The sequence below is a fragment of the Centroberyx affinis genome, unplaced genomic scaffold (genome assembly GCF_046629955.1).
Source record: "Centroberyx affinis isolate AG114_WGS23_722 - 3 ecotype Tasmania unplaced genomic scaffold, CSIRO-AGI_Caff_v1 ptg003313l_1, whole genome shotgun sequence".
NCBI classification, from domain to species: Eukaryota; Metazoa; Chordata; class Actinopteri; order Beryciformes; family Berycidae; genus Centroberyx; species Centroberyx affinis.
The window spans coordinates 11,610-38,217 of record NW_027281318.1 but is presented as its reverse complement, the minus strand read 5'-3'; the positions used below and the strand labels follow the sequence as shown (position 1 = coordinate 38,217).

The 26,608-nt window shown below is 41.8% G+C and overlaps 1 protein-coding gene across 1 annotated transcript; it reads right to left on the bottom strand.

Moving 5' to 3' along the window:
* Positions 1–2,939: 2,939 nt before the first annotated feature.
* Positions 2,940–26,601, bottom strand: slc37a1 (solute carrier family 37 member 1; the record flags this gene model as incomplete). The annotated part of the gene is made up of 12 exons (XM_071538608.1): positions 26,508–26,601; positions 24,005–24,116; positions 23,549–23,791; positions 16,950–17,031; positions 15,243–15,369; positions 13,655–13,733; positions 12,186–12,321; positions 9,625–9,701; positions 7,595–7,761; positions 7,050–7,102; positions 3,613–3,687; positions 2,940–2,978 (listed from the first exon to the last, which is right to left on the bottom strand). Coding segments are annotated over exons 3-12 (891 nt in total), but the record flags the coding sequence as incomplete, so codon positions are not given.
* Positions 26,602–26,608: the final 7 nt, after the last annotated feature.

Sequence of the window (26,608 nt, the reverse complement as noted above, 5' to 3'; positions counted from 1 at the left end):
TGTGACAAGGAGAGAGACAGAGAGAGAACAGGGGCGAGGGAGGAAGAGATGGAAAGAAAAAGTGGGATATGAGAGAGAGAGAGAGAGGGAGAGAGAGAGAGGGGAGGTGAGGAGAGGAGAGGATGTGAAAGGGAGAGAAAGAGTGTGACAAGGAGAGAGACAGAGAGAGAGAACGGGGCGAGGGAGGAAGAGATGGAAAGAAAAAGTTGGATATGAGAGAGAGAGAGGGAGAGAGAGAGGGAGAGAGAGAGAGAGGGGAGGTGAGGAGAGGATGTGAAAGGGAGAGAGTGTGACAAGGAGAGAGACAGAGAGAGAACAGGGGCGAGGGAGGAAGAGATGGAAAGAAAAAGTGGGATATGAGAGAGAGAGAGAGAGGAGAGGGGGAGGTGAGGAGAGAGAGAGAGAGAGAGAGAGGGAGAGAGAGAGAGAGAGAAAGAGAGAGAGGGGAGGTGAGGAGAGGATGTGAAAGGGAGAGAAAGAGTGTGATAAGGAGAGAGACAGAGAGAGAACGGGGGGCGAGGGAGGAAGAGATGGAAAGAAAAAGTGGGATATGAGAGAGAGAGAGAGAGAGAGAGAGAGAGAGAGGGAGGGAGAGAGAGAGAGAGGGAGAGAGAGAGAGAGAGAGGGGAGGAGAGGAGAGGATGTGAAAGAGAGAGAACGGGGGCAAGGGAGGAAGAGATGGAAAGAAAAAGTGGGATATGGAGAGAGAGAGAGAGAGAGAGGAAAGAGAGAGAGGGGAGGTGAGGAGAGGGTGTGAAAGGGAAAGAAAGAGGGTGACAAAGGAGAGAGACAGAGAGAGACGGGGTGCGAGGGAGGAAGAGATGGAAAGAAAAAGTGGGATATGAGAGAGAGAGAGGGAGAGAGAGAGAGGGGGGAGGTGAGGAGAGGATGTGAAAGGAGAGAAAGAGTGTGACAAGGAGAGAGACAGAGAGAGAACAGGGGCGAGGGAGGAAGAGATGGAAAGAAAAAGTGGGATATGAGAGAGAGAGAGAGAGGGAGAGAGAGAGAGAGGGGAGGTGAGGAGAGGATGTGAAAGGGAGAGAAAGAGTGTGACAAGGAGAGAGACAGAGAGAGAACGGGGGCGAGGGAGGAAGAGATGGAAAGAAAAAGTGGGATATGAGAGAGAGAGAGAGGGAGAGAGAGAGAGAGAGAGAGAGAGAGAGAGAGAGAGAGAGAGAGAGAGAGAGAGAGAGAGAGAGAGAGGGAGGGAGAGAGAGAGAGGGAGAGAGAGAGAGAGAGAGGGAGGTGAGGAGAGGATGTGAAAGGGAGAGAAAGAGAGAGAACGGGGCAAGGGAGGAAGAGATGGAAAGAAAAAGTGGGATATGAGAGAGAGAGAGAGACAAAGAGAGAGAGAGGGAGGTGAGGAGAGGATGTGAAAGGGAGAGAAAGAGTGTGACAAGGAGAGAGACAGAGAGAGAACGGGGGCGAGGGAGGAAGAGATGGAAAGAAAAGTGGGATATGAGAGAGAGAGAGAGAGAGAGAGAGAAGAGAGAGAGAGAGAGAGAGAGAGAGAGGGGAGGGAGAGAGAGAGAGAGGGAGAGAGAGAGAGAGAGAGGGGAGGAGAGGAGAGGATGTGAAAGAGAGAGAACGGGGCAAGGGAGGAAGAGATGGAAAGAAAAAGTGGGATATGAGAGAGAGAGAGAGAGAGAGAGAGAGAGGAGAGGAGAGAGAGAGAGAGAGAGAGAGAGAGAGAGAGAGAGAGAGAGAGAGGAGAGAATTCGTACCCAGCTGTTTCACACAACCCCGGGGTCCCAACACCACTTCTGCAGTTCTTTTTCCTGTCACATCCACCCACTGCACTTAACGAACAAAGAAGACCCCACTGCCCAGTACCTTCAAGAGGTTTTAAGTCATTTAGTAATGATTAGTAACAGCTTTGAACCCAGAAATAACCGTTTTAAGAAATGGTCCAAGCAAAAAAACATCAAAAAGCCGAGATGATTTGAATGATGACCTCTTGCAAAATGATAAAAATCCCAAAACAATGTTACCAAAGAGAGCAATGACATATCATAGGAGGAAGGAACCATTATGGCCAGACAGCGATTTGAGGGGGAATGAAAGGTGATCGCATCCCACTGGGTAAACAACTACAGAATATAAACTAGGGCTGGGCAATATATCGATATTATATCAATATCGTGATATGAGACTAGATATTGTCTTAGATTTTGGATATGGTAATATCGTGATATGGCATAAGTGTCTTTTCCTGGTTTTAAAGGCTGCATTACAGTAAAGTGATGTCATTTTCTGAACTTACCTGACTGTTCTAGCTGTTCTATTATTGCCTTTACCCACTTAGTCATTATATCCACATTACTGATGATTATTTATCAAAATCTCATTGTGTAAATATTTTGTGAAAGCACCAATAGTCATCCCTACAATATTGTCGCAATATCGATATCGAGGTATTTGGTCAAAAATATTGTGATATTTGATTTTGTCCATATCGCCCAGCCCTACTTACAACTGAACACTTCGTAGAAAATACCGAGATATATACCGTGTATCGCCATTCAGCCTAAAAATACCGAGATATGATTTTTGGTCCGTATCGCCCAGCCCCAGTATAAACTGAGAGAAGAAGAATACTACTTTCCAACACACACTTGTGTCAAATATTATTCATTCAAATATTTGTGTAAAAATACTACCTGTTGTTTTGACCTGCTTGGCGTGCCAAATGGGCGCGGTTTGCCATATTGGCCAATGCAATAAGTGATGGAAAGCTAAGAAAAGTATTTGAAAAGCAACTTTGTGGTAAACCCCTCCCGGCTGGCACTCCAAGAAGGTTAAAAGAAGCGTTCGGGGTCGTTTGCAACTGTTTGACCCGTGTCAGATTTCCCAACATTCCCCCTACATGTGACCCATCGCTCGCTGGCCAAGCCCACATAAAAAAACAAACAAACCCTGGAGTCACTGAAGAAACTGACCTTCCTGTTAAGAACACTATCCTCGTAATAGTAGTATACCTGAATGAATTATAATGACATGTTAAAGTGACAACAGTGTTGGGCTTTAAGGAGAAATACACTGTTAGATATCATCAGTCACATTCCAGGAGTTATCTGGTGATGAAGCGTCATAATTTACATTTTCGGTGAACCCCTTTCCCTCAACCTGCCTCGTCCACTTCTACTTCACTTAGTGATTTCCTACGTTTCCCAGAATGCCTTTCCGACAACCCCTCAGAAAAGAGGTGGGAACTTGTTGCTTTCAATCACAGGTGGGAGAACGGCTGTATAAATAGCTTGACGTGTGTGATGGTTCAGCTGAGAGAGTGAGAGTTCTTCCAGAGGGCGCTGGATTTCACACGCTACCCAAAGACTGATCTCTCTCTGCTCCTGTGGGTGGAGAAACCGGTCTCTCTCCTCTTCTACGATGGATTTCTCCCTCTAGAAAGAAGCCCTCGCTCTTTGATTCCGAGGACTGACACCAAAACCTGACCCACATCTGGCCAGTTATCCAGAGGAATAATAAAAACACACCAAATGTTGGGTTTTTCCTTTAAGCTAGTGTATGGCTGAAACACACAGATACATATACAGACCACATGTACATGTTGCACTGGCACACACACACACACACACAGTGACAAACACACACCTGGGTTTTGCCCTCTTTGTACTGCAGATACACCTCAGTGTGTCCATTTACTCCGTTCCAATTCTTGACTGGCACCTGTTGAAAGAGATATTGCCGAGTTACAATTCACATCAATTCCACTCAGTCCAGTCCTGTTTTAGGCATTTAGCCAACTGTCTCATCCAGAGCCACTTCCATTGAGTGAGCAGTAGGCATGGGACGATATGAACACATATTATCCTGATAATCATCAAAATATGCTTAAAACTCTTAAAATGGCACTAAAACATACTGGAATCACTTTACCTTACATTTAGTTAAGAAACAAATATTTTTATTGCACCATAGGACACATATCTTTTTTTTGTGAACATCCTTTTTTAGTGCAAAACAAACAAGGACAGATTCAGCCTCTCGCCAACACCCAGCAGGTAATCACAATGAGAGATTCATATCCATAGTTCCATAGTATTTCCACACATCCGATTTAACTTTTTTTGTGGGGGATATAAAGATGCGGGCTTGTGGCAAATGGCAATTCAAAATAAATCAGTAAATCAATAGGACTGCACGTTAGTGAGCTAGGCAGCTTTTTCAAGTCACTCGTGAGGATATCACGCTCATGTGAGGATATTCACGATTATCCCGATAATGGAAATTCACCAAGATAAAATTAGTGTTTTTATCGCGATAAAAGATAAAATCTTATATCCTCCCATCCCTAGTGAGCAGGTAGGGGGTTCAGTGACGGGACACATGGGCTGGTATGGGAATCAAACCTCTGGCCTTTCAGCAGGACAGGCTCTGCTGCCCACCTTTTAATCGTAAAGTCACGAAGGCCTTGTCACACTTCTGTTCTCTCTGTTTTCTTTCCTTACCTAGCACTTCTCTATCACACGCTCTCATTTTCATCACGGCGTAGGATAACGAGAATCAAACTGAAGAGCAAAGACAAGGCGCTAACTACCCAGTTCTTCTTCTTCTGTTCATTCCAAACAAACCGGAAATATAAAAAGATTTCAGGAACTGGATATAGGCTGAATCACTGTTGTGTTTTATCAATTGGAGATAGACAGGTGCAAAACGGACATTTATTTTTATGAAAATGTCTCAGATAACTACTTGAATTTTAAGGAGTGGACAGTCCATTTATCTTTAGTAGTCTTATTCTTTTTGAGGGAGACAGAAGAGAGAAAGCTCTGATGGAATTCGATTCCCAAGACAGTGGCGGCACATGTTTCCACAGCAATCTATTTCAAATGATTGAATCCCCTATCTGCACAAAGGACACAGACCAGAGGGATCTCAGAGAGAGAGAGAGAGAGAGAGAGAGAGGTCATGGGACTATCTCTTCAGCGCTCCTCTCGTTTCCATGTGTGATCCACGCTTCAAGCGGCTGCTGCTTGAGACAGACACCCGGGTGGCGACGGTGGCCATGGCGACCGTTGCCACGCACCACGCCGAGCGCTCACCACACACGACCCTCACGCTGCGTTCACACTGTGGTCTAAAAAAAAGCATTTCCGGTCGGTATCGCAGGACGTCATGTGCGTTTATATAATACAATCGCTCCATAAAATAGCATTGTGTGACTGTTCGTTTAATATTCGATATTTCAAAATGTCTAATAGGTTCGATTTTGCATAAAGTATTACATAGGAATTGAAATAACTCAGCCAAACCAAAATCCGGCATTACATTTTTTTTCTCCCAGACTCCAAAATGGACACTCAGAGGGAGAAGTGGACAGACCTATGTGTGTGCATTAATTCATCCAGTTTCACTTCACCGCCACAGCAGAAGGCAAAAGTTGGGATTTTAAATTTGTTGGCAAGTTCCTCTGCAGGCGCAGTAGAAGCAGCTATCTGAATATCTGGTCTGAGCAGCTAAAAAACACCATCTAATGCAATAAACATGTGAAACAAGAGAACTGATCAAATTCCCTGACTTTCCCTATCTGGAATATGCTTCTCAGATACGGAGGACCACAAGTGTCACGGAAATAGTAATAAAGCATTTCATGAATTAATCGAATAGCTATTAGGAAAAGGAAAAGCAGCAGGGAAATGGAAATGCAAATGGGAAAGGATATTGCCCTTTTAAATGCCTGATTAAAATCTGTATTCTTAATTCAATTTGTGAATCCAGTTATTTATTTCTCTTTTTAAACTGCATTTTCAAATTTTTAAACTCCATTATTTATTTATGAATTCATTAATGTATTTTTAAATGATGTACTTAATGACTGTTTTATGGTTGTTTTTGTAAATCCCTTTTTAATTTGAACTATTTATTGATGGATTAATATTTCATTTGTAAATTCTTTTTATAATTCCTCTTTTTATTGCCCATTAAAATATCAAATAATGAATTACTTTGTAATTTAGTCTATTTATTCATAGATTAATACATTAATTTGTAAGCAAATGTATTAATGCCTATTTTTATTGTACAATTAGTTATTAATTAATGAAATGCTTTATTACTATTTCCGTGACACTTGTGGTCCTCCATACTCAAAATCTCATGATATTCACGAAAAGTCAGGACCGGTGGGAACCTTGAAGTGAGCTGAAACACACACTGAGGCACTAATGGATGCAGAGACACTAGGGATGGTCATTTTAAGTAATTTCAATATTCGAGTACTCGCATTAAATTATTATAGAGTACTCGAGTACTCGCAAAAAAAAAAACCTAACGTAAGAATATGGTCCGAAATTAACACCCAAGCGAAAAAGCAGTTAGGTGTGTTAGAAACACACAAGCGGAACCAAAGTTTGGCTAAACAGCTAAACAGTTAATTTCGTAGGCTATAGGCCTGTAAGAATATCTATTACTATCTACTGCTTTCACATTTATGTAAATTGGCCAACAACGGAAAACAAGTGCCATTTGAAATTCATTTATTGAACAACCAGGCTTCAATTAGCCTATTAAACCATAAATTCAAAGTTAACATAAATAAGAAAAATCTATTAAAAAGTTAACGTTACATTAACGTCACAGGCTGTAACGTTAGATCCTGTAACGATGCGTGCGCAGATCTATCATTTTTGCTAGCAGTCCCGTCTAAAGAATGTTAACTTTTAATATAGAACAGGGTCAATTTACGCTTATATTTATTATATACATATGTTTTTTTTACAAAGCAAAAAAAAATGCGAGCACTCTATACGTTGAACCGTTGAACGAATACTGACGTCCAAATCGAGTACTCGAGTACTCATGCCCATCCCTAGTACAGACTGACACACACAGAAAAGACAAACGCACAGTATAAAACACAAGCGTGAATTATCTAACTAGTATACAGCAGATGCTGACACAAAACATGTAACAGTTAACATCATGCACACACACACAAACAGATCATAAAACACACAGAGCATCAAGGCAATTTTGTGTTTTAACTCCCTGGAAGGTAAAAAGGCAGAAGGAACAGACTCTGTACTCACGTTGTTGCTGGGGGAAGAGTTCTGAGCATATATGCTTTTCAGGTCATTTGGATCTAGAGGGGAAAACAAGAAGCAACAAGGTACACAAGTCATCCTCCCATTAAAACTGTGAGGTCTCTGAGATGCAATTTCTTTTTCATTTTTATTGCCATGAACCATTCTTATTTTAAACACAGAAAAGATGTTGCCGCAAACCACAAAGACTTTGACTCGAAACAAACGCTCTCTCTTCTAGAGGCCATTGATGACATTGATTGATTGACAATTTCAGAGAGAGAAATACAACAACTACAAAACAGACGTTTTTCATCCACACACAAAGAGAAAAATCGATCAGTAACATCTGCTTTACTTTCCTTTTGATTAAAAAGTCTGGATGTTTTTATATTTTATACAGTGGAAAAGCAATTTCAGGAGCGAAGAAATTTTGCTGCTTCCTTGCCAGAACCCATTTATACAGCACTAAGTCTTTATCCACTCTTATCCCCTTCCCCTCCTCCCCCTCCTCCTCCTCCTCATCCAGCCAATGAGGAGGCTGTACTCACGCTCGATGAGGAAGAGGAAGCAGACGACGCCCATGGCGGCGATGATGAGCCCCGGGACGATGAAGGACAGGCCCCAGTTGGAGGAAACCCAGTATCCAGCGATCAGAGAGCCGAGGATGTTTCCCACCGAGGTGTGAGAGTTCCACAGGCCCATGATGAGACCGCGCCTGGCAGAGAGACAGGCAGGGAGAGAGGGAGAGAGACAGGCAGGGAGAGAGGGAGAGAGACAGGCAGGGAGACAGGCAGGGAGACGGGCAGGGAGAGAGGGAGAGAGACAAGCAGGGAGAGAGGGAGAGAGACAGGCAGGGAGAGAGGGAGAGAGACAGGCAGGGAGACAGGCAGGGAGAGAGACAGGCAGGGAGACAGGCAGGGAGAGAGACAGGCAGGGAGACAGGCAGGGAGAGAGGGAGAGAGACAGGCAGGGAGAGAGGCAGGGAGACAGGCAGGGAGAGAGGGAGAGAGACAGGCAGGGAGAGAGGGAGAGAGACAGGCAGTGAGACAGGCAGGGAGACGGGCAGGGAGAGAGGGAGAGAGACAAGCAGGGAGAGAGGGAGAGAGACAGGCAGGGAGAGAGGGAGAGAGACAGGCAGGGAGACAGGCAGGGAGAGAGACAGGCAGGGAGACAGGCAGGGAGAGAGACAGGCAGGGAGACAGGCAGGGAGAGAGGGAGAGAGACAGGCAGGGAGAGAGGCAGGGAGACAGGCAGGGAGAGAGGGAGAGAGACAGGCAGGGAGACAGGCAGGCAAGGAGGGAGACAGGCAGGGAGACAGGCAGGGAGAGAGGGAGAGAGACAGGCAGGGAGACAGGCAGGGAGACAGGCAGGGAGAGAGGGAGAGAGACAGGCAGGGAGACAGGCAGGGAGAGAGGGAGAGAGACAGGCAGGGAGAGAGGCAGGGAGGCAGGCAGGGAGACAGGCAGGGAGACAGGCAGGGAGACAGGCAGGGAGAGGGGGAGAGAGACAGGCAGGGAGACAGGCAGGGAGAGAGGGAGAGAGACAGGCAGGGAGAGAGGGAGAGAGACAGGCAGGGAGAGAGGCAGGGAGGCAGGCAGGGAGGCAGGCAGGGAGGCAGGCAGGGAGACAGGCAGGGAGAGGGGGAGAGAGACAGGCGGGGAGAGAGACAGGCAGGGAGACAGGCAGGGAGAGAGGGAGAGAGACAGGCAGGGAGACAGGCAGGGAGAGAGGGAGAGAGACAGGCAGGGAGAGAGGGAGAGAGACAGGCAGGGAGAGAGGCAGGGAGACAGGCAGGGAGAGAGGGAGAGAGACAGGCAGGGAGAGAGGCAGGCAAGGAGAGAGACAGGCAGGGAGAGAAGCAGGAAAACACAGAATAGAACAGAACAGAATAGAACAGAAACAGTGAGGGAAATCCAGTTCTCCTTCATGAAAATGCATCTTCCTTGACTGAGGGGAAACTATCCTCGTAATAGCAGTGTGCCTGAATGAATAACGACATGTTAAAGTGACAACACTTTACTCAAGATACTCTTACACTGTTAGATATCGTCAATCTGTATGTTCAACACATTCCAGGAGTTATTTTGTGATGAAGCATCATACTGTAATTTACATTTTTGGTGAACCCACTTTCTGTGTAACTACTGTGCATCCACACTCAGTGACCTTTCCCTGTGCTACCTGCCTTGTTAACTGTTAACAAAATGCCCATGTTATTTCAAGTTATATTACATTAGATATTACTCTCTAACAGCTTCTTATCATGCGGTCATATAACCCTCTTGTCACATTGAGTTACAATGTGTTAAGACTAGATCAGCTTACAAAGATAGCGCCATAAAACCTGACACTCTGTCACTTAATGTCAGCAACAAAATCTACTTTTTTTTTTAAAATTTTAAAGAGGCTCAAATGAAATCCATTGACAAGCTTCTGTGCTGCATTTGTGGAAAATCTGCAAATTCTGTGGGGTGTTTCTTTATTTCCTTTATAAGCGCGCTACACTCTTGGTTTTGTGTGTATGACAGCGAGTGTTTCACGAGAGTTTAGATTCAGTCCGGGTCTGACTGTAGCTCACCTTCCCTTGCCGAACCAGTTGCCGATGCAGGTGACTACACTGGGCCAGCCAGTGGTTTGGACCAAGCCGTTGGCCACCTGAAAAACAGGGAAAGGATAAATGAGGGGGAAAAATACATTTCACAGTGAGGCGAGAGGTTTTCAGAAAGCACGAGGAATGCATTTATTAGGCCATGTGACCTCCTGCGTGTTTTGAATAAAGAGCTTGAATAAATAGCTCTTCCTGGAATGTGATCTGTCAGTGCAAATTTCTCACAAATTTCAGGATATAAAATCGACTGGGCCAAATCTGAAGCTATGCCCCTTTCAAAAATATGCCCTGCTGCTACTAGAACTAATACTCTAGGTCAGTGGTTCTCAACGTGGGGTCCGGGGATCACCAGGGGTCCTTGAGGGGGTTCCAGGGGGTCCCCAGCAAATTGATGAATTGTTAAACTTCAACATTATTTTATTTACAAGAAGTTAAAACAGTTAGAGAATATATGAGAATGACTGTTTTGATCATAGTTTCTCTGTTATCTCTCTACCTACAATACAGTCAGTCATGGAGTTCTGGACAAAATCATATCTAGGAATAAAAATATTCTCAGATTTGGGTCCGAGAGACAAAATCTGATCAAATGGGGGTCCGCGGCTCTAATATGGACTAAATTAGGGGTCCCTGACATGAAAAAGGTTGAGAATCACTGCTCTAGGTATTAAAGTAACACCAGGATAACATGATGCAGATCAATCTTCAGCCTGTAAATTTGTTGCAAACTTGGAGCAAAATGGAAATTTTGTTACTAGGTAGGATTAATTTAAAATGATTACTGCTCCCAAGATTAACTATATTACTTGTGCTTGTTTAAAGACTATAACGAGAGTGGGCTGTATTTATTGGTTGAATGTACAGTGTGCGTGTGTGTGTGTGTGTGTGTATGTGTAAACGCATGTAGTCATAAATGCATGTGTGTGTTCATGTATTGGTGTGTGTAGTCTGTCTATATGTACGTGTAAATATACAGTATGTGTGTATGCATTTATGTGTACGTCTATCTGTGCTGTTATCTGTATTTGGATAACACTTGTTGTTTACATATGTTACACTATTGTCCTAGTGTTGTTTACATATGTTACACTATTGTCCTAGTGTTGTTTACATGTTACACTATTGTCCTAGTGTTGTTTACATGTTACACTATTGTCCTAGTGTTGTTTACATATGTTACACTATTGTCCTAGTGTTGTTTACATATGTTACACTCCTAGTGTTGTTTACATATGTTACACTCCTAGTGTTGTTTACATGTTACACTATTGTCCTAGTGTTGTTTACATATGTTACACTCCTAGTGTTGTTTACATGTTACACTATTGTCCTAGTGTTGTTTACATATGTTACACTATTGTCCTAGTGTTGTTTACATATGTTACACTCCTAGTGTTGTTTACATGTTACACTATTGTCCCAGTGTTGTTTACATATGTTACACTATTGTCCCAGTGTTGTTTACATATGTTACACTATTGTCCCAGTGTTGTTTACATATGTTACACTATTGTCCCAGTGTTGTTTACATATGTTACACTATTGTCCTAGTGTTGTTTATATATGTTACACTATTGTCCTACTGTTGTTTACATATGTTACACTATTGTCCTAGTGTTGGTTACATATGTTACACTATTGACCTAGTGTTGTTTACATGTTACACTATTGTCCCAGTGTTGTTTACATATGTTACACTATTGTCCTAGTGTTGGTTACATATATACATATGTATATTCAAGATCAAAGTAATCCAGCGCACAGCAGGATTGTTCAAATCGACTTTTTAGTTTAATTAATGGCGAACAACGCGTTTCGCATTGTGGCTTCTTCAGGTTCGCTCTTCCTTCTTCTTAGAGCGAACCTGAAGAAGCCACAATGCAAAATTGTTTGCCCCAATATTTTATATGAATTCAACTAAAAAGTCGATTTGAACAATCCTGGTGTGCGCTGGATTACTTTGATCTTGAATGTTGTACTGTTCCTGCTCTGGCTGCACCCTGGAGGAGTAGCATGGTTGTGCACAGGGCACCCACAGATTCTCATATATATATATGTGTGTGTGTGTGTGTGTGTGTGTGTGTGTGTGTGTGTGTGTGTGTGTGTGTGTGTGTATATATACATACAGTACACACACACACACACACACACACACACGTATATATATATGTATATGTATGTATGTATGTACTGTATGTATATATGTATATATACACATATATATATACTTTTTTATATATATGCATATTTGTACATAGTAGTTAAATGTTTAGGTTTACCTCTGTTCATCTTGTTGTCCTTGTTTTTAGCTATATATTTATTCTGTGTAAGTACATTAAGAGCAACGAATAACCGGAGTCAAATTCCTTGTATCTGTACATACTTGGCCAATAAAGCTGATTCTGATTCTGATTCAAGCAAGGTCATCCACCAACAGGAGGAACCGGTTTGGGGTTCAATTCCCCACACCTGCCCAAGTGTCTCTGAGCAAGGTATTTAACCCCGGATCCCTGTGTGTCTGCCCGTCTCACCTGGACGAACACATAGAAGCCCAGGCTGTGGATGTTGTAGACGTAGCCCAGGCCGAACAGGCAGGTGAACAGGCCGCTGGTCAGCATGCCCACCGTCAGGTACAGCCGGATGGGCAGGCGCTCCCCGATGATGCCGCTGCAGGGGCGCGCGGTGATGACATCACATTAACCACAACAACATATTCCGATCAGACAGGTTGTAAAGATATATACCTCCAGTTAAGCTCTGTCTCATTTGGAATCTCATGTGTTATATGACCTGATCAAATGTGTGCGGTAGGGAATACATATTAATGTCAATCCAACCTTAACGTCAATGAAACATTAATAATAGATTAGATTAGATAAAACTTTAATGATCCCAGTGGGGAAACTGGATCATTGCAGCAGCAGAGAACTGTGATATTGATAAGTTCGCTAGCTATTCTATTATACTATTATCAGGTGTTCAGATGGGACAATAAATACACAGAAATGAGTCCAGACATGCAAATATGCATTGGAAGACAATCGCATTATCAGATTTACACATGTAGGTAACATATATACCTATATGTACTGAATTACGTCCAGATATGCCAGATATTGGCTATCACTTATATATAAATATACTGTATATAACATTTAAATGTACTCATGTACTAGTTTTTCTGGCATTTCATTGGCAGTTCAACTTCAAAATGTACTTAGTCAGTATATTCAAAATGATGGAAAGAGATTACTCGAGCACACTTTGTATCTGAATTGCACACATTTCACTTTATCATGTTGAAATTCTGAATGCATAAAAAATGATTTGCTGAATAAATGAATTCACAAATTGAATTTCTAAGACACAATAGGAAATTGAATGTGATCGCTTGAAATTGAATGTAATTATTATTGAATTTAATGATTGACTATCATTTAAAATCTGGTTTTCCTCAGTCAAATTCAGCTTCATTCATGCAGATTTGATTTTTCTAATTCAACAGTTCAATAAGACCGAGAGAAATCCAAATTGATGCAATTAAAATACAACCTCTGCTGGCAGTAAGCTCTTTCCATACAAAATACCTTCTAAATAGTACGCAGTATGAGTTCAAATCTATTGAGAAGTATTGTTGATGCTACACTGTCTCACACACCAGTAACAATATGGTAACACGAAGCGACAGAATGAGGGGCTTTGGTGGAAAAACAAGAAAGACAGGAAAGGAGGGTGAGCAACGGAAGGAAAGAAAGGTAAAGAAAGACCAAGGGAAATAACAAATACAGGGCTTGAATTTTTTATTGGCATCATGAAGACACCATCTTAAAAAATGTTGGCAGTTTATCGTATTTTTATCCTTTGTTCTTTTTATCGATATCCTTTGGTATCTCTTACTCTTTGTTCCCTAATCTGCCCCTCCACTCTTTGCTGCTGCAGTGACCTGATTTCCCCTCTGAGATGAATGAAGCCCCCCCCCCTTCTCCTCTCCGTTCCTCACCTGAGGTACATGCCCACCGCATAGGCACAGAGGAAGGAGTAATCCATGGCTCCCAGCAGCTGTTTGTAGTTGCTTTTATCTGGGAAGAGACAGGAGAACAGCATCATGTTACATACACAGTCATGGTTATTGGCCTTTTACTAAATATCCGTTATTGGCCAGGTTCCTCCCTCACCAGCTACATAAAAACAGCCTGTAAAAGCTGCAATGACATTTTATTTTCTTTGCACGTTTTATGTATTCGTTTGATTGGTCAATAATGTTTTCATGAGTTATTTTTTCATGTAAAGGAAGCAACCTATCCCAGAGTTTCTCTTCCATATTAGGTGTGGTGGGTCACTCTTCCTTGTTTCATTGGAGAGCTTTAGTGTCCCATGATGGTCTAAATCAGTGATTCTCAACCTTTTTCTTATCAAGGACCCTAATTTAGTCCACATTAGGGCTACAGACCCCCATTTGATGAGATTTTGTCTCTTGGACCCAAATCTGAGAATATTTTTATTGTTAGATATGATTTTGTCCAGAATTCCATGACTATCTGTATTGCAGGTAAAGAGATAACAGAGAAACTATGATCAAAACAGTCATTCTTCTACATTCTCTAATTGTGTTCACTTCTTGTAAATGAAATAATGGGGACGTTTAACAATTCAACCGTTTGCTGGGGACCCCCTTGAACCCCCTCAAGGACCCCTGGTGGTCCCCGGACCCCACGTTGAGAACCACTGGTCTAAATGCTGCTTCAGAGGCTTTTCCACCCTGACAAGAATATCATTCTGGGGGGAAAACACTGGATATGTGTACTTTGTTTTTGGCATGAAAATTGAAACATTTTAAGATAGTGAATATCAGCACAAAATATCAGCTATCAGCAGCTTCAAAACAAAAATATTGGGTAACACTTTATAATAACCATCATTAATAAATAGTAAATTGATAGTTAATTAAACTTTAGTTAATAGTTATTTTACTGTTAACAAACAATGAAATGATCATTAATAATGTTTACTAATTATTAGTAATGCTAATGTTATTTTATCATTCGTTTGTGTAATATAAAATCATTTGTTTATAAATTATATATTGTATCATAGCTTTTTACCCTTTTTACCGTCTCTTATCAGCTATGATACAATATATAATTTATAAACAAATGATTTTATATTACACAAACAAATTATACAATAACATAAATTATAGCATTACTAATAATTAGTAAACATTATTAATGGTCATTTCATTGTTTGTTAACAGTAAAATAACTATTAACTAAAGTGTAATGATGGTTATTATAAAGTGTTACCAAATATTGGTATCGGCTTTAAAAAAAACAAAAAAAAAACATATTGGTTGAACTCAAGAAGTGCAAAGTGAAAATTTGCTGCATATGTGCTAAACAGACAGTATCAGTATAACAGTGTAACAGCAGACCGTCAGTATCATGGGCCAAAAAGATATAAATCTTGACATAACAAAACGCTTAGACAGCTCCACTGCATCCAAATACAACCAAAAAAAAGAAGAAAAACCCCCCCCCTGAAATCCTCCAAAGCCCCCTAGAAATCTCAGCCCTCCTGCAGGTACGAACCGAAAGGCTTCCAGCTGCAGTCCATGTCGGCGTGGAGAGCGGGCTGCTGGCCGCCGCCGCCGCCGCCGCCGCTGCTGATGGCGGTGGCGAGCTCGCTGGCGGACGAGCAGTTCTTATGAAGCTCGCTCTGTCAACACAAACAACCGGTCCAAAGTTCAGTTCACCACACCGTCTAATCCTACGTTCTTTATTCACTTGACGTTTGATCACGTCGCTTGAAAAATGAGAAACAGAAAGCACTTTCTTTTTTTTTTTTTTAGTCAATTTCTTTTTTTGAAGGTGAGGAATGATGAGACAATGTGGATTACCTGAATCTGTGCTTCAGCGTTAGGGCTGAACGATTTTGAAAAAATATCTAATTGCGATTATTTTTGACTGATATTGCAATTGCGATATGATTTGCGATATTAGAGGGAATGATCATTTTTACATCATTATTCTCATTTTCATTGAAAAACGTAGTAAAATGATTATGGTGTGATTTTTGCGGGGATCTGTACCAAACAAAGATGTTTTCTTAAGTCTGTAGAATATGATGTGTAGGCCAGGACATCTCTGCAGCACCACAATATTTAATTTAAAATGCTATTCTGACACATTTCAACTTTAACAAATATTGCGCCTCCTGCGATTTGAAAATTGCAGTAGGCCATATTGCGATTTCAATACAATTTCGATTAATTGTTCAGCCCCATTCAGCATTATATTTTCTATTCTATCTTGCTTGCATTTGATCATTTTGTGAGCCAGCCTTGGCAGCCAGGACCAACGTCTTCTTTGGGTAAAACTGAGATATTAGCTCTAACATTGAGTTTCCACCATAAGGTCTTCATGACAATAACGGCTTTTTAAATTTCGAGCTTTTAGTCTCTTCCCTCCTTACTGGATTTAGAGTGCTTCAGACATCGTGCAAGAGTTTACGTTTTTTTCTCGCTGGACGTTTTCAATCTTAGAGCTAGTATCTCCGTTTTCTACAGATTTTATTCCTGTTCCCACTGAGCGTCTATAAACCTAAGGACCTCACTACTTTTTCTTAATCCAAAAGAGCATTAAGTGTTACTTCTGTCTTCTCTGGGGAATCTAGCTTGTTTTTTTTGTTTTTTTTTTACTTTTTGCGCAAATGTCAACGCTCTGTGTTATTGGTCAAATACCCGCTGGACTTTTTTTTTCGCATATTAAATATCAGGGTGATATCAAACGTGAGGCAGATTCAACTTCTAGCAGAGTATATCTTTGGATGAGTATTTGCACTTTTACTTGAGTAAGGAATTTGTGTACTTCTACCACCTCTGGGTAAGAATAGGACAACGTAAGACCTGTAGTTCAGCTCACAAGTAGTACCCCCCCCCCCCCCCCCCATTTTGAAAAATGAATTTCAGGCACTGAATATATACTTGGTAGGGGGATAAAGTTACAGCTGTCTGAACAGAGTCTTGGTTGCAGCTCATTGGCTTTTGCTTTACTGTATCAGGTGAATTTCTCATTCAAGTCGTCTCAGTTTGCACCGCCTGGAGCAGAGTTACATCCATCTCAACCTGTTCACCTCCTTCCATTGACTTTTTTCATGTTTTGTTACGAGTGGGGGATATATGATATAATCATTCCCTTCTGGGTGTTGTAGTACAGGGTGGTGAATGTTCATAGAAAGCGCCGGGCTCAAGTTTCAAGTCTGCTTTGTGTGTGTGTGTGTGTGTGTGTGTGTGTTACCTTGACGATGCTGATGGGTTTCCTGGACAGGTGGAAGCTGGTGTACAGCAGGAAGGTGAGGGTGAAGGTGAGAGCTCTGTACCTGCAGGGAGGAAACACAAGGGGGCAGCCCTGAGCACAGGTTTCAATAATAATAATAATACAAGATTAACTCTGGACTGTCAAATATGAATGGAACTGGGACGTTCAATTCAGTTTAAAGTGGGGGATGACTGGAAGGGAAGGGAAAATCTGGAGAAAGAACAAAGCGCAGAACCGGCACACTATGCTCCAATGGTACCTTTATTTAATAGAATTACATCGACAGTGTTTCAACTCTACTGGGTCTTTGTCAGGTCTCAATAAGAATCAAAGAAAGAGAGAAAGAAAGAAAGAAAGTAAACTTTTTCCCCTCCACTTGTGAAATTTTAAAAAGTAGTCTGATGAACTGAGCTGACCTCCTTCACTGCCATAAAGAGATACTAACCCGACAACAATCCTGTCACACAGGTCACTCCAGGTCTCAGCCCACAGAAACTATACAGAGCAGATGCTATTTGTGGATCTTAGTGAAACAATAAGAGACACGGGGAGGTGTGTGACTGGCACTGTGCCTTTCCTGGTCCTCTTCCAGCATGTTCTTGTGTAAAAAGCAAATATAAAAAGCGTATAAAAACACGAGCCACAATGACCGCTCTGCCCTCTCGGCACATTACGACACGCCTGAGCCCACAGAGGCAACTGTTGGGAAATATGAAGGTACGCAATGATACGCATGCTATTTATAATGCAACTGGGGTTTAAAGAAGATGTTTGAGAAGTGACAGGAATGTTATCCTGCAGACGTGTCACTGGTAAAAAGAGACATATTGGTCCAATAAAACCTCAAAGGCAGCTCAGTTAGAACATAATCCACCTTAACAGAAGTTCAATAAAGTAAAAAATCCGTCTGTCATAACCCCGTCAGTTAAAATCTGGCACCAGAGCACAGCCAATGAAACAATAAAAGAAAATGGACAGTAGGGCTGAACGATTAATCGTAATTTTATGGAAATCGCAATATGGCCTACTGCAATTTTCAAATCGCAGGAGGCGCAATATTTGTTAAAGGCGAAATGTGTGTCAAAATACCATTTTAAAATACCATTTACCATGCAGAACGTGTAATCATTATGCATCAAATGACTGTATTTGGTTTGTTTAACTGTCTTTTATTTGATTCATAATGTTTGATTTATAATGTTTAGCGAGTCGAGACAAACTCTCTTAGAAGTGGAATTTCATGGAAATGAATGGAATTCAATTCTGTTTCCCGTCCTGATTCCAATTCAGTTCACATTCTGTTTCCTGGGTGACATACACATTCCAATGCCAACTCCAAGGAATTGAATTTATTTACCATGCATTCTCATTTCAATTCAAGAATGGCCCAAACCCTGATACATTCAAAACCTTGGATGTATCCACGACCTGCAGTGACATCATCAGTGTTTTGCTGACGTCACAATAATATTGACTCCCAAACAGCGTCCCATTATAACCACAGACTACACAAGTGAAGAGACTCTTCCTCTCTAGCACCAACATGGCCGACACCACTAAAGTCTGCAGATAAACTCCCTGATCTGTCGTTTCATGATATCAACATAACTCACTGCATCTTATTCACAACCCGTCTGTGCATTCCAGAGAAATCCTTAAAGTATTAATGCACTTCAGTATTTCACTGCAGCATGAGTGAACTTTCCAAAAGTCCTTCACCTTCAAGGGAAACAGTTGCTCCTGATCCGGGGCAGGTCAGACAACATTACTTTTTATAAATTGTTGGTTCTTTGGGCCTTATTTAAACGATCCCTGGTGCATGGTCTAAAGCGCATGGCACAAGTGCATTTAGGGCGAGTCCAAATCCAATGGAGATGTGTGTGTGCGTCGGGTGGGCTGTGCTTTTTACATATTTACTGTGTTGATTTTCTTGGTTGTCGGTTGCGTATTTAGCAATTGGCAATGTGTGATGATGGCTAACGGGACATGCACGTTGCGCATTTGGCATTGTGTAATGGTGAAAGCATATGGCTATTTGGCAACAAAATACATGTTAGGAACGAAGTAAAGTGCAAATTTTCATAGTAGATGACCCTATTTTTCTATTTTGCATGGTAACTTTGTGTGTGTGTGTTTGAGAGAGAGAGAGAGAGAGAGAGAGAGAGAGAGAGAGAGAGAGAGAGAGAGAGAGAGACGCATCTTACTATCTGAATAATGCGCCCTTTAAATAGCAGGAAAATACTACGCCAGACTTTAGACCAGGTTTTTGTTGGTGAATGGCGCAATCACTTTCCGCTGCCTCAAGATAGCGATGCGCCAACAATGCTCCTGACCACACCTCATTTTAAGACCAACACACCCATGGGCGCAAAGATGGGCGCAAGTACATTTGCTATTTAAACAACGTGTGCGCTGGGCGTGAAAATGACAACTGCGTCAGTCGGAAACTAGCAATGACACTTGCGCTGCGCTTTGTGCCGGGTGTGAGATACAGCGGGGCCCTATGTCACATCTCTCTTTATCAGTTGGCAAATGATGACTGAGCCTGAAGTCCACCTCTCATCTGTCCCGGAGTGAAGGCATTAAGCCGGCTTTCCAGGCTCTGCACCGCCAACCGGAGACGGACTTGAGAGCTGCTCGAGAAGAGCAACTGGACACACACTTACGCAACAGCTGGACGGCATGTGGCGAGTGTGTTCCTGTGTGTGTGTGTGTCCGTAAACTGTGGGGATAGCAGGCCGACCGAAATCAACAGCTAGACAGCTGGCAACATACCGCTCCACCTCAACTGTCACTGATGGCCTTTCTGTGTACGACAGACAGCGCTTTATGTACTAAAGCTGCACATAATCCATCTGAAAAAATATCGAAATCACAATACATAATGCATGTGTATGGCCAACGATTCGACTGGTGGATTCAATTAAATGATGTCAGATGTGTTGCTAAGCAGCAGGACAGACAGTGGCGCTGTGTTAAATGCTCTTTGATCCCCAAGGCCATAAAACCATGTTAGTTAGCACTGTGACGCAACACTGACACCAGTCTCTCTGCTCCTCCCTCCTCCCCTGCCAGAAAGACACACACACACACACACACAGTATGTACTGTATATAGAAGTCAGTCTATCTTCCCAGCATACACAGGAAAAGGTTTATGACCCTGATTTCAGCCACCGACACCAGGAACACTGATTGTCCATGTGAGTGATAGTGATAGGTTCCTGTAAAAGAACAAAATACCGTATTGTATTGTTTTACAGGTTACAGAAATATTTACATTTTATATTTTTATTTAAAGCCTATATTTTAGCACTCTTAACTAATTAGTTTAGCTTGAACTATTCTATTTTTAATTGCTGTTTGCTATGTGTGAATGCACCGTCAGGATTGACACTCAATTTCGTTGTACTCTGTGCAATGACAGTAAAGGAATCTGAATCTGAGGTTAAAAATGATCTAAATTGGGGTTTTTTTTCCTGGACACACACAAGAAGGACGGAGCATCAGGACAAAACTAAATAGGTGGAAATAATGGTAGAAGAGCAAGACAGCGGCAGTTGAAAGTGGAAAAGCAGGAAATTCATCACTGAAGATGAAGGAACGTTGGAAGCAGAGAAAACCTGTCTTACAGAAATGAATGAATGAAGTGGAGGAACAGGACACTGCCCTTTTGGAAATGAGAGTTGAGCATCTAAAGCTGTGGAATGAAAACTGAAAAAAAAAAAAAAAAAAAAAGACTGAGACAGCGATGCCTGAGCAGAAGAGGACTCACAGTATACAGACGCTTTCCCAAGCAAACACACTAATCCACAGTCCATCCCCCCTACGCCCCTATCAGCCTGCACACACACTGGGACTATTCAATATTTCACTGTCGCCCAGCCAGTAAGCTCTTCTGACACAAGCCCGTATTTCAATAGCAGATACTGTATGTGCTATAGGGGGCTTATATACATATATATATACAGCTCTATCTTATCAGTTTCTCTGGTTTTACTATTTATAGGTATGTGTTTTGAGTAAAATCAACATTTTTGTTTTATTCTATAAACTACTGACAACATTTCTCCCAAATTTCAAATAAAAATATTGTCATTTAGAGCATTTATTTGCAGAAAATGACAACTGGTCAAAATAAAAAAAAAAAGATGCAGTGTTTTCAGACCTCGAATAATGCAAAGAAAACAAGTTCATATTCATTTTTAAACAACACAATACTATATGTGTATATACAGTACTGTGCAAAAGTCTTAGGCTCCCTAGATTTTTTATATACATTTCTTAGAAGTCTTAGATGTTTGTTTTCTGCATTAGCGTGTCAGTAGACTGCTGTTTATTGCAAATTTTTGATTTTTCATTTCATTAAGTTTTGAAAGCATCTTCTCTTTATGGATTTCTTTGACATATGCCTAAGACTTTTGCACAGTACTGTATATATATACAGTAGTGCTTTGTCATGATCTACTGTATGACCAGGGCGCCTGAAGCCACATTTCACAACTTGTGAGCAGTGTGCACAGTTCTCACTGAAGCTGAAATCTACGCTCTGACAAAATATATTATTTAGGTTAAACTTGACCTGGACCAATGTCTAGAGGTATCATCATTTAATGTGCAACATTTTTGAGAAACGGATTTGAGAAACACATTTTGAAGGCTGTTTGAAAATAATAATTTACATTGCTCAGAGTGATTGAGGCAAACTTGTATGAGGGGTGTAAAAATACAAGATGATCCTCAACACAAGCTTGTACAGACAAATCCCTGTAATAACAGAGTGTTTGTAACAGGCAGAAAGAGGCGAGTCGTCTTTTCACTTTTCACCCACTTCTCCTCTCGCTCCAGTATGCTCTTGTCTTGGAATTACAAGGCTCCTACGCGCTTTCAATTTCCAAATTCAAGACTTTCTCCAGACCTTCACTTCTCGATTTGATATCAAGATTTTGGTGTGAGCAGACAGCCGTCTTGCCCTACTAACTCTCACTGTGTCACTAGAGGTAAAGATTATTCATTACAGCAAATATCAGAATATGTGAGATGACAGCGGTCTAAGACTACAGAAAATGTGTAGTCTTATGAATATCAGGATAGTACTGCATTTTACACACTTTTAAATTGATCAAGACCTGGAAATGACCAGGAACCAGGAAATTAAATGTTACATCCTTTCTGTTTCTCCTCAGCTCTTTTTTTCTCTTTTTTGCCCAGTGCTTCTCTGTCATACCTGATCATTTCTACAGTCACAGGAATATTTCATTAAATCTACCGCCAGGGTTCTCTGTCCGTTAGATTCTTTACTGTTGGCTGCTTGGTCTAAGAAACTGAAGCTTATTCTACTGCTGTACTGCTCTGCTGCTCAGTGTAACTCTCCCTGGATAAGTGAGTCAGCTAAATGCTTAAAATGTCAACGTTAAGTAAACATAAATTGGAGGAATGCCACGCACACCGGCACACCGGTGGGGCCGCGAAATTATATCCGTCACGGAGAAACCTGAACATCTGGTTTACACAATGCCCCGGGTGTTTGAACTCGCCAGCTCGCGGATACAGGAACTGGCTGCCGGTGTGGACCGTTGTAATTACTCCGCCTTGTGGACTGATGCACAGAGGCGTGATGATAGAGAGGCTGAGGGTTGACAGACAGGCACAGAGGAATATCAGACGCTGGCATATAGACAGAGACAGACAGGGACAGATGGACGCACGCACTGTAATGCACACAAAGAAACACACTTCTTTTGTCAAAAGGCAAACTTACACGGCAGGACTGGGACTTGGTCAGAACTGTGTTTTGCGTGTTAAAAAGACGGACTGGCAAACGGTTGGCAAGCAGTCACTTTCACTCAAACTTAAACTAATAGAGGCTTTGCGTCACAAATCGAACAGCAACCACGGCTACCGCTGTGCTCGAATAATCTCCAAATCTATAACAACCAGGTAGGGCTGGACGATATGGACCAAAAATCATATCTCGGTATTTTTAGGCTGAATGGCGAGATATTACGAAGTTTTATTCTGCAGAAAGCACAATTTAACCACTGACTTCACCTGCTGGTCAAAGTTAAGTTTGATAACTGTTGTGATGGGAGTGTAAATCCGTTTAGCAACATTATAATTGTTAAATGTGGGCATGTCCTGATGAAATTCATGTAGGACTGAAAGCTTAACAATTTAATTTTTTTTTTTTTAATGTTAAAGTATGGGGAAGCTGTTTTCCTTTCTTAGTACTCTTTCTTCTTTCTGAGTCTTTCAGTGTGTGCAACAGTTTTCCTGTAGTAGCAACATTATAATTAGAAAAGTGAATAAAGTGAATAGCCTGATGAGGTAGATTGGTTTCCAATTTAGGTTACTGTGACTAGGCTTGGGCTGATATTCAATAATATTGAGTATCGCAATATTTTGTGAATATCGCAATATTTTCCACGGTATCGAATATCAATGCTAATCAAATGTGTTTACAACAAGACAGAGATGGTTAGTGGACCACGTACTATGGTTAGCTTTAGAGTTATCAGTGGCATGTACACACACACACACACACACACACACGGCAGTCAGACTCGGATTCAGACTCACCACTGGTCCCTGTTGAAGGAGACCAGCAGGCGGATCCCAGGAGGAATAGGGGCCATGTTGAGACTCGAGTTTTGACAAAGACGGTGACAGTGATGGACGGCAGATCTGATCTCAGGACGAGGTGGCAGACACTGCGGTGCTGCCTCGGCTCAGCTCCACCTCAGAGGAGGCTGCTGGGAAATCGGCAGCGCCGGGACACATGGCCGACAGGATTCACTGGAGCTGGACGGAAAGTCAGGAAGTCTGGAAGAAAGGGGGGGGGGGGGGGGTGAGAAAAGAGAGAGGGAGGAGGAGAGGAGTCAGAGGAAGATGGAGGTTGTGGGAAAGAGAGGGAGAAGGGAAACAGATTGAGACGTAAAGACAGAGAGAGTATGGGAGGAGAGATAAAGAAAGAGAGAGAGACAGGGGGAGGTCGACAACAATCCATCAGTGATGACACCAAAATGGTGAAATTACCATAACGTGTGGGTTTTCACCGCCAGTGTCACCGACTCATCTGTCATCTCACAAATCTTGCATCTGACATTTTGCTCAGCTTAATCCACATCTGGCCCGGTTCCATCCGAGTCTAAAAACCAGGTTTCAATATCAAAGTTTAACACAAGAATAAGTCGAGTCAGAAACTTAAACCTAAATAAGGAGGGAAGCCTTGTGATGATCTACAGAGGTTCATGCAAACACAATGCTGAACACTAACCCAAAGAAAATGTGTGGTCATAAGGAATTTGGTTGAACTGTATTTTGAAAAAAAAATCTGACCATAAACAAACTGAACCAAGATGGATTTAAAATGCAATTTTAAGTCTGTAAGAATGTATTCTGTGTATACACATTTGTTTTAAACTGCGTTTAAGGCAGCAATAATCTTTTGATCCTGATCCTACTACCCAGAAAATGGCAAGTGATGCAACCATAAACATTTTAAATAATGCACTTTCTTCTTCTTTACCACGACTGAAAACCTAAAAACGTTAATCACTGTAGTGTCTAACATGCATATAACCAGAATTGTAATTGAGAAAATCTTCTTATTGCAGTTTGGATCTTTTTGTGTATGTTCAGGTTGCATCACCTGACATTTTTGGACTTTGGGACACCAAAACCGAACTGGCTTGTCAAGAAGCAGATATTGTAGACATATTACATGTTTTTATTTGATATTTATGTGGGGAAAATAATGGACTTGGACAAAAAAAAAATGCAAATCATGACATTGATCCTACACACTTTCCCACCTGGGAGCTGCACAGTATTATGATAGTATTCCCATGATGTCACATGCATTTCCTACCAATATGGTGTTTTACCATTCACACCTACCAAGATGGCTTAGGGCTGGGCGATATGGTGGAAATCAATATTACGATAATCATAAGGATTTTTCTCGATATCAATATATATCACGATATGGTTCATGTATGCAAAATCACGTTAAATAATCAAATTAATGTTCATCCCATTGAACCGAATGGTGATGTTAGGTGTGATGTCAAACAAAACAGAAATATTCAAATAATATTCCTACCATACCTCATTTTATGAGAGTTTTTAAGTAAAATTTGCTTGTCATCATCAATTTAGACAGCAGAAATGTGTGTCACGATATCAAAATATCTTCATATCATCACAATGATTCCACTGAAAGACGATAAACGATAATATTGAATTATCGCCCATGAAAGGTTTTCACCAATATTGTACTTAATTTGTGGACCTTAGATTACCCAGAGCTCTAAAATACCTAGTTTAGAAATCAATTTTGGATGCCCCTCTCTCTTAATGAATTGCTGCCTCTGTAATTTGGAAATTGCAGAAGTTCATATTGCAGTTTCGTTGTTGTTGTTGTTGTTTTTTATTAATTGTTCAGCTCTACTATGAATAACTTCTTCTACTGTTGGTCACTGAGCAGGAGCAACTAGGGGTGAACTGCCTTGCTCAGTGGCACCTCAACAGTATTTCAGGGAGGAGAGAGCATTTCTCATTCACTTTCCCCACCCAGATTTGCTCTGGGATTCAAACTGGCGACCTTCCATTCACAAGTCCTCTTCTCTAATCTGCTGCCTTTGCCTCCTCTACTTGTTTAAACCAAATACGACCCGCCTACGGACCAAGCTTGGCACGGCAGCCCGCTCAGCATCACTGCACTTGGGCATCCATGTGACTCCGAGCTGCTGTAAAGCTCTGGAGGAGTTACAGTAGCCCAGCCTGCATGAATACTCCTCTCTATACTACAGTGGAGACCAGGGAGCACATCGTGACGTTGCAACCAGGAAACCCAGCCAACATGAGAGAAAGGACAAGGCTGTAGCTGGTTCTCAGCTTCACCTAATGGTAACATGAAACCACAGTTGTAATTTCACCAACTCACTGGTCCACACTGCAGCTGATCTCCGTTTCTAGTTCGTTTCACGTACAGGAACAACCGACCCAAACCCGATTCAAGCTTTCGAACTCAGACTTGAGTATGAAAAGAGCATCTGAAACTTCATACGTGGACTGTGAAGCTGCTGGACTGTAAGAGTCTGGATTTTAGACGTAATGATGATACTTCAAGAGCTACAGTACAGTTTTTTTTCTCTCCGTTTCACTTATTTTTCTCGGATATCGTATACTAAACCCTAATCGAAGAGACCCTAGCAAAAGCACTGCGCCTTTGTAGCCTCAACCTTCTGTTATCAACGATGGTTAATCGATAAAGCGAAAAGCGATACGGCTTATCAATAGTAGCAGCCATGAACGGCGGTTCATTTCACCTGCTGTGTGAAACAATAGTAACTGTTACTGTCAATAAATCGTACGAGCACGACCGACCCCCCAGCTTCTCTTTAACGGCAGCTAACTAGACCACATCACGGCTCGAGCAAACGTTCAAACCGCCGCCGACCGTCCAGCCCTCGGTCTCGGACTCGTACACGGACAAAATTCACCGCCACCCCTCCGTTCCCGGTGATGAGCTTACCTCGTACGGAAAGCGGTGGAAGAAGCCGATAAAATAGTGTTCCTTTCTGCCGTCAAACGAGCAGAGATATCCTTCACTTCCTTGTTCTCTGAATGCTACAT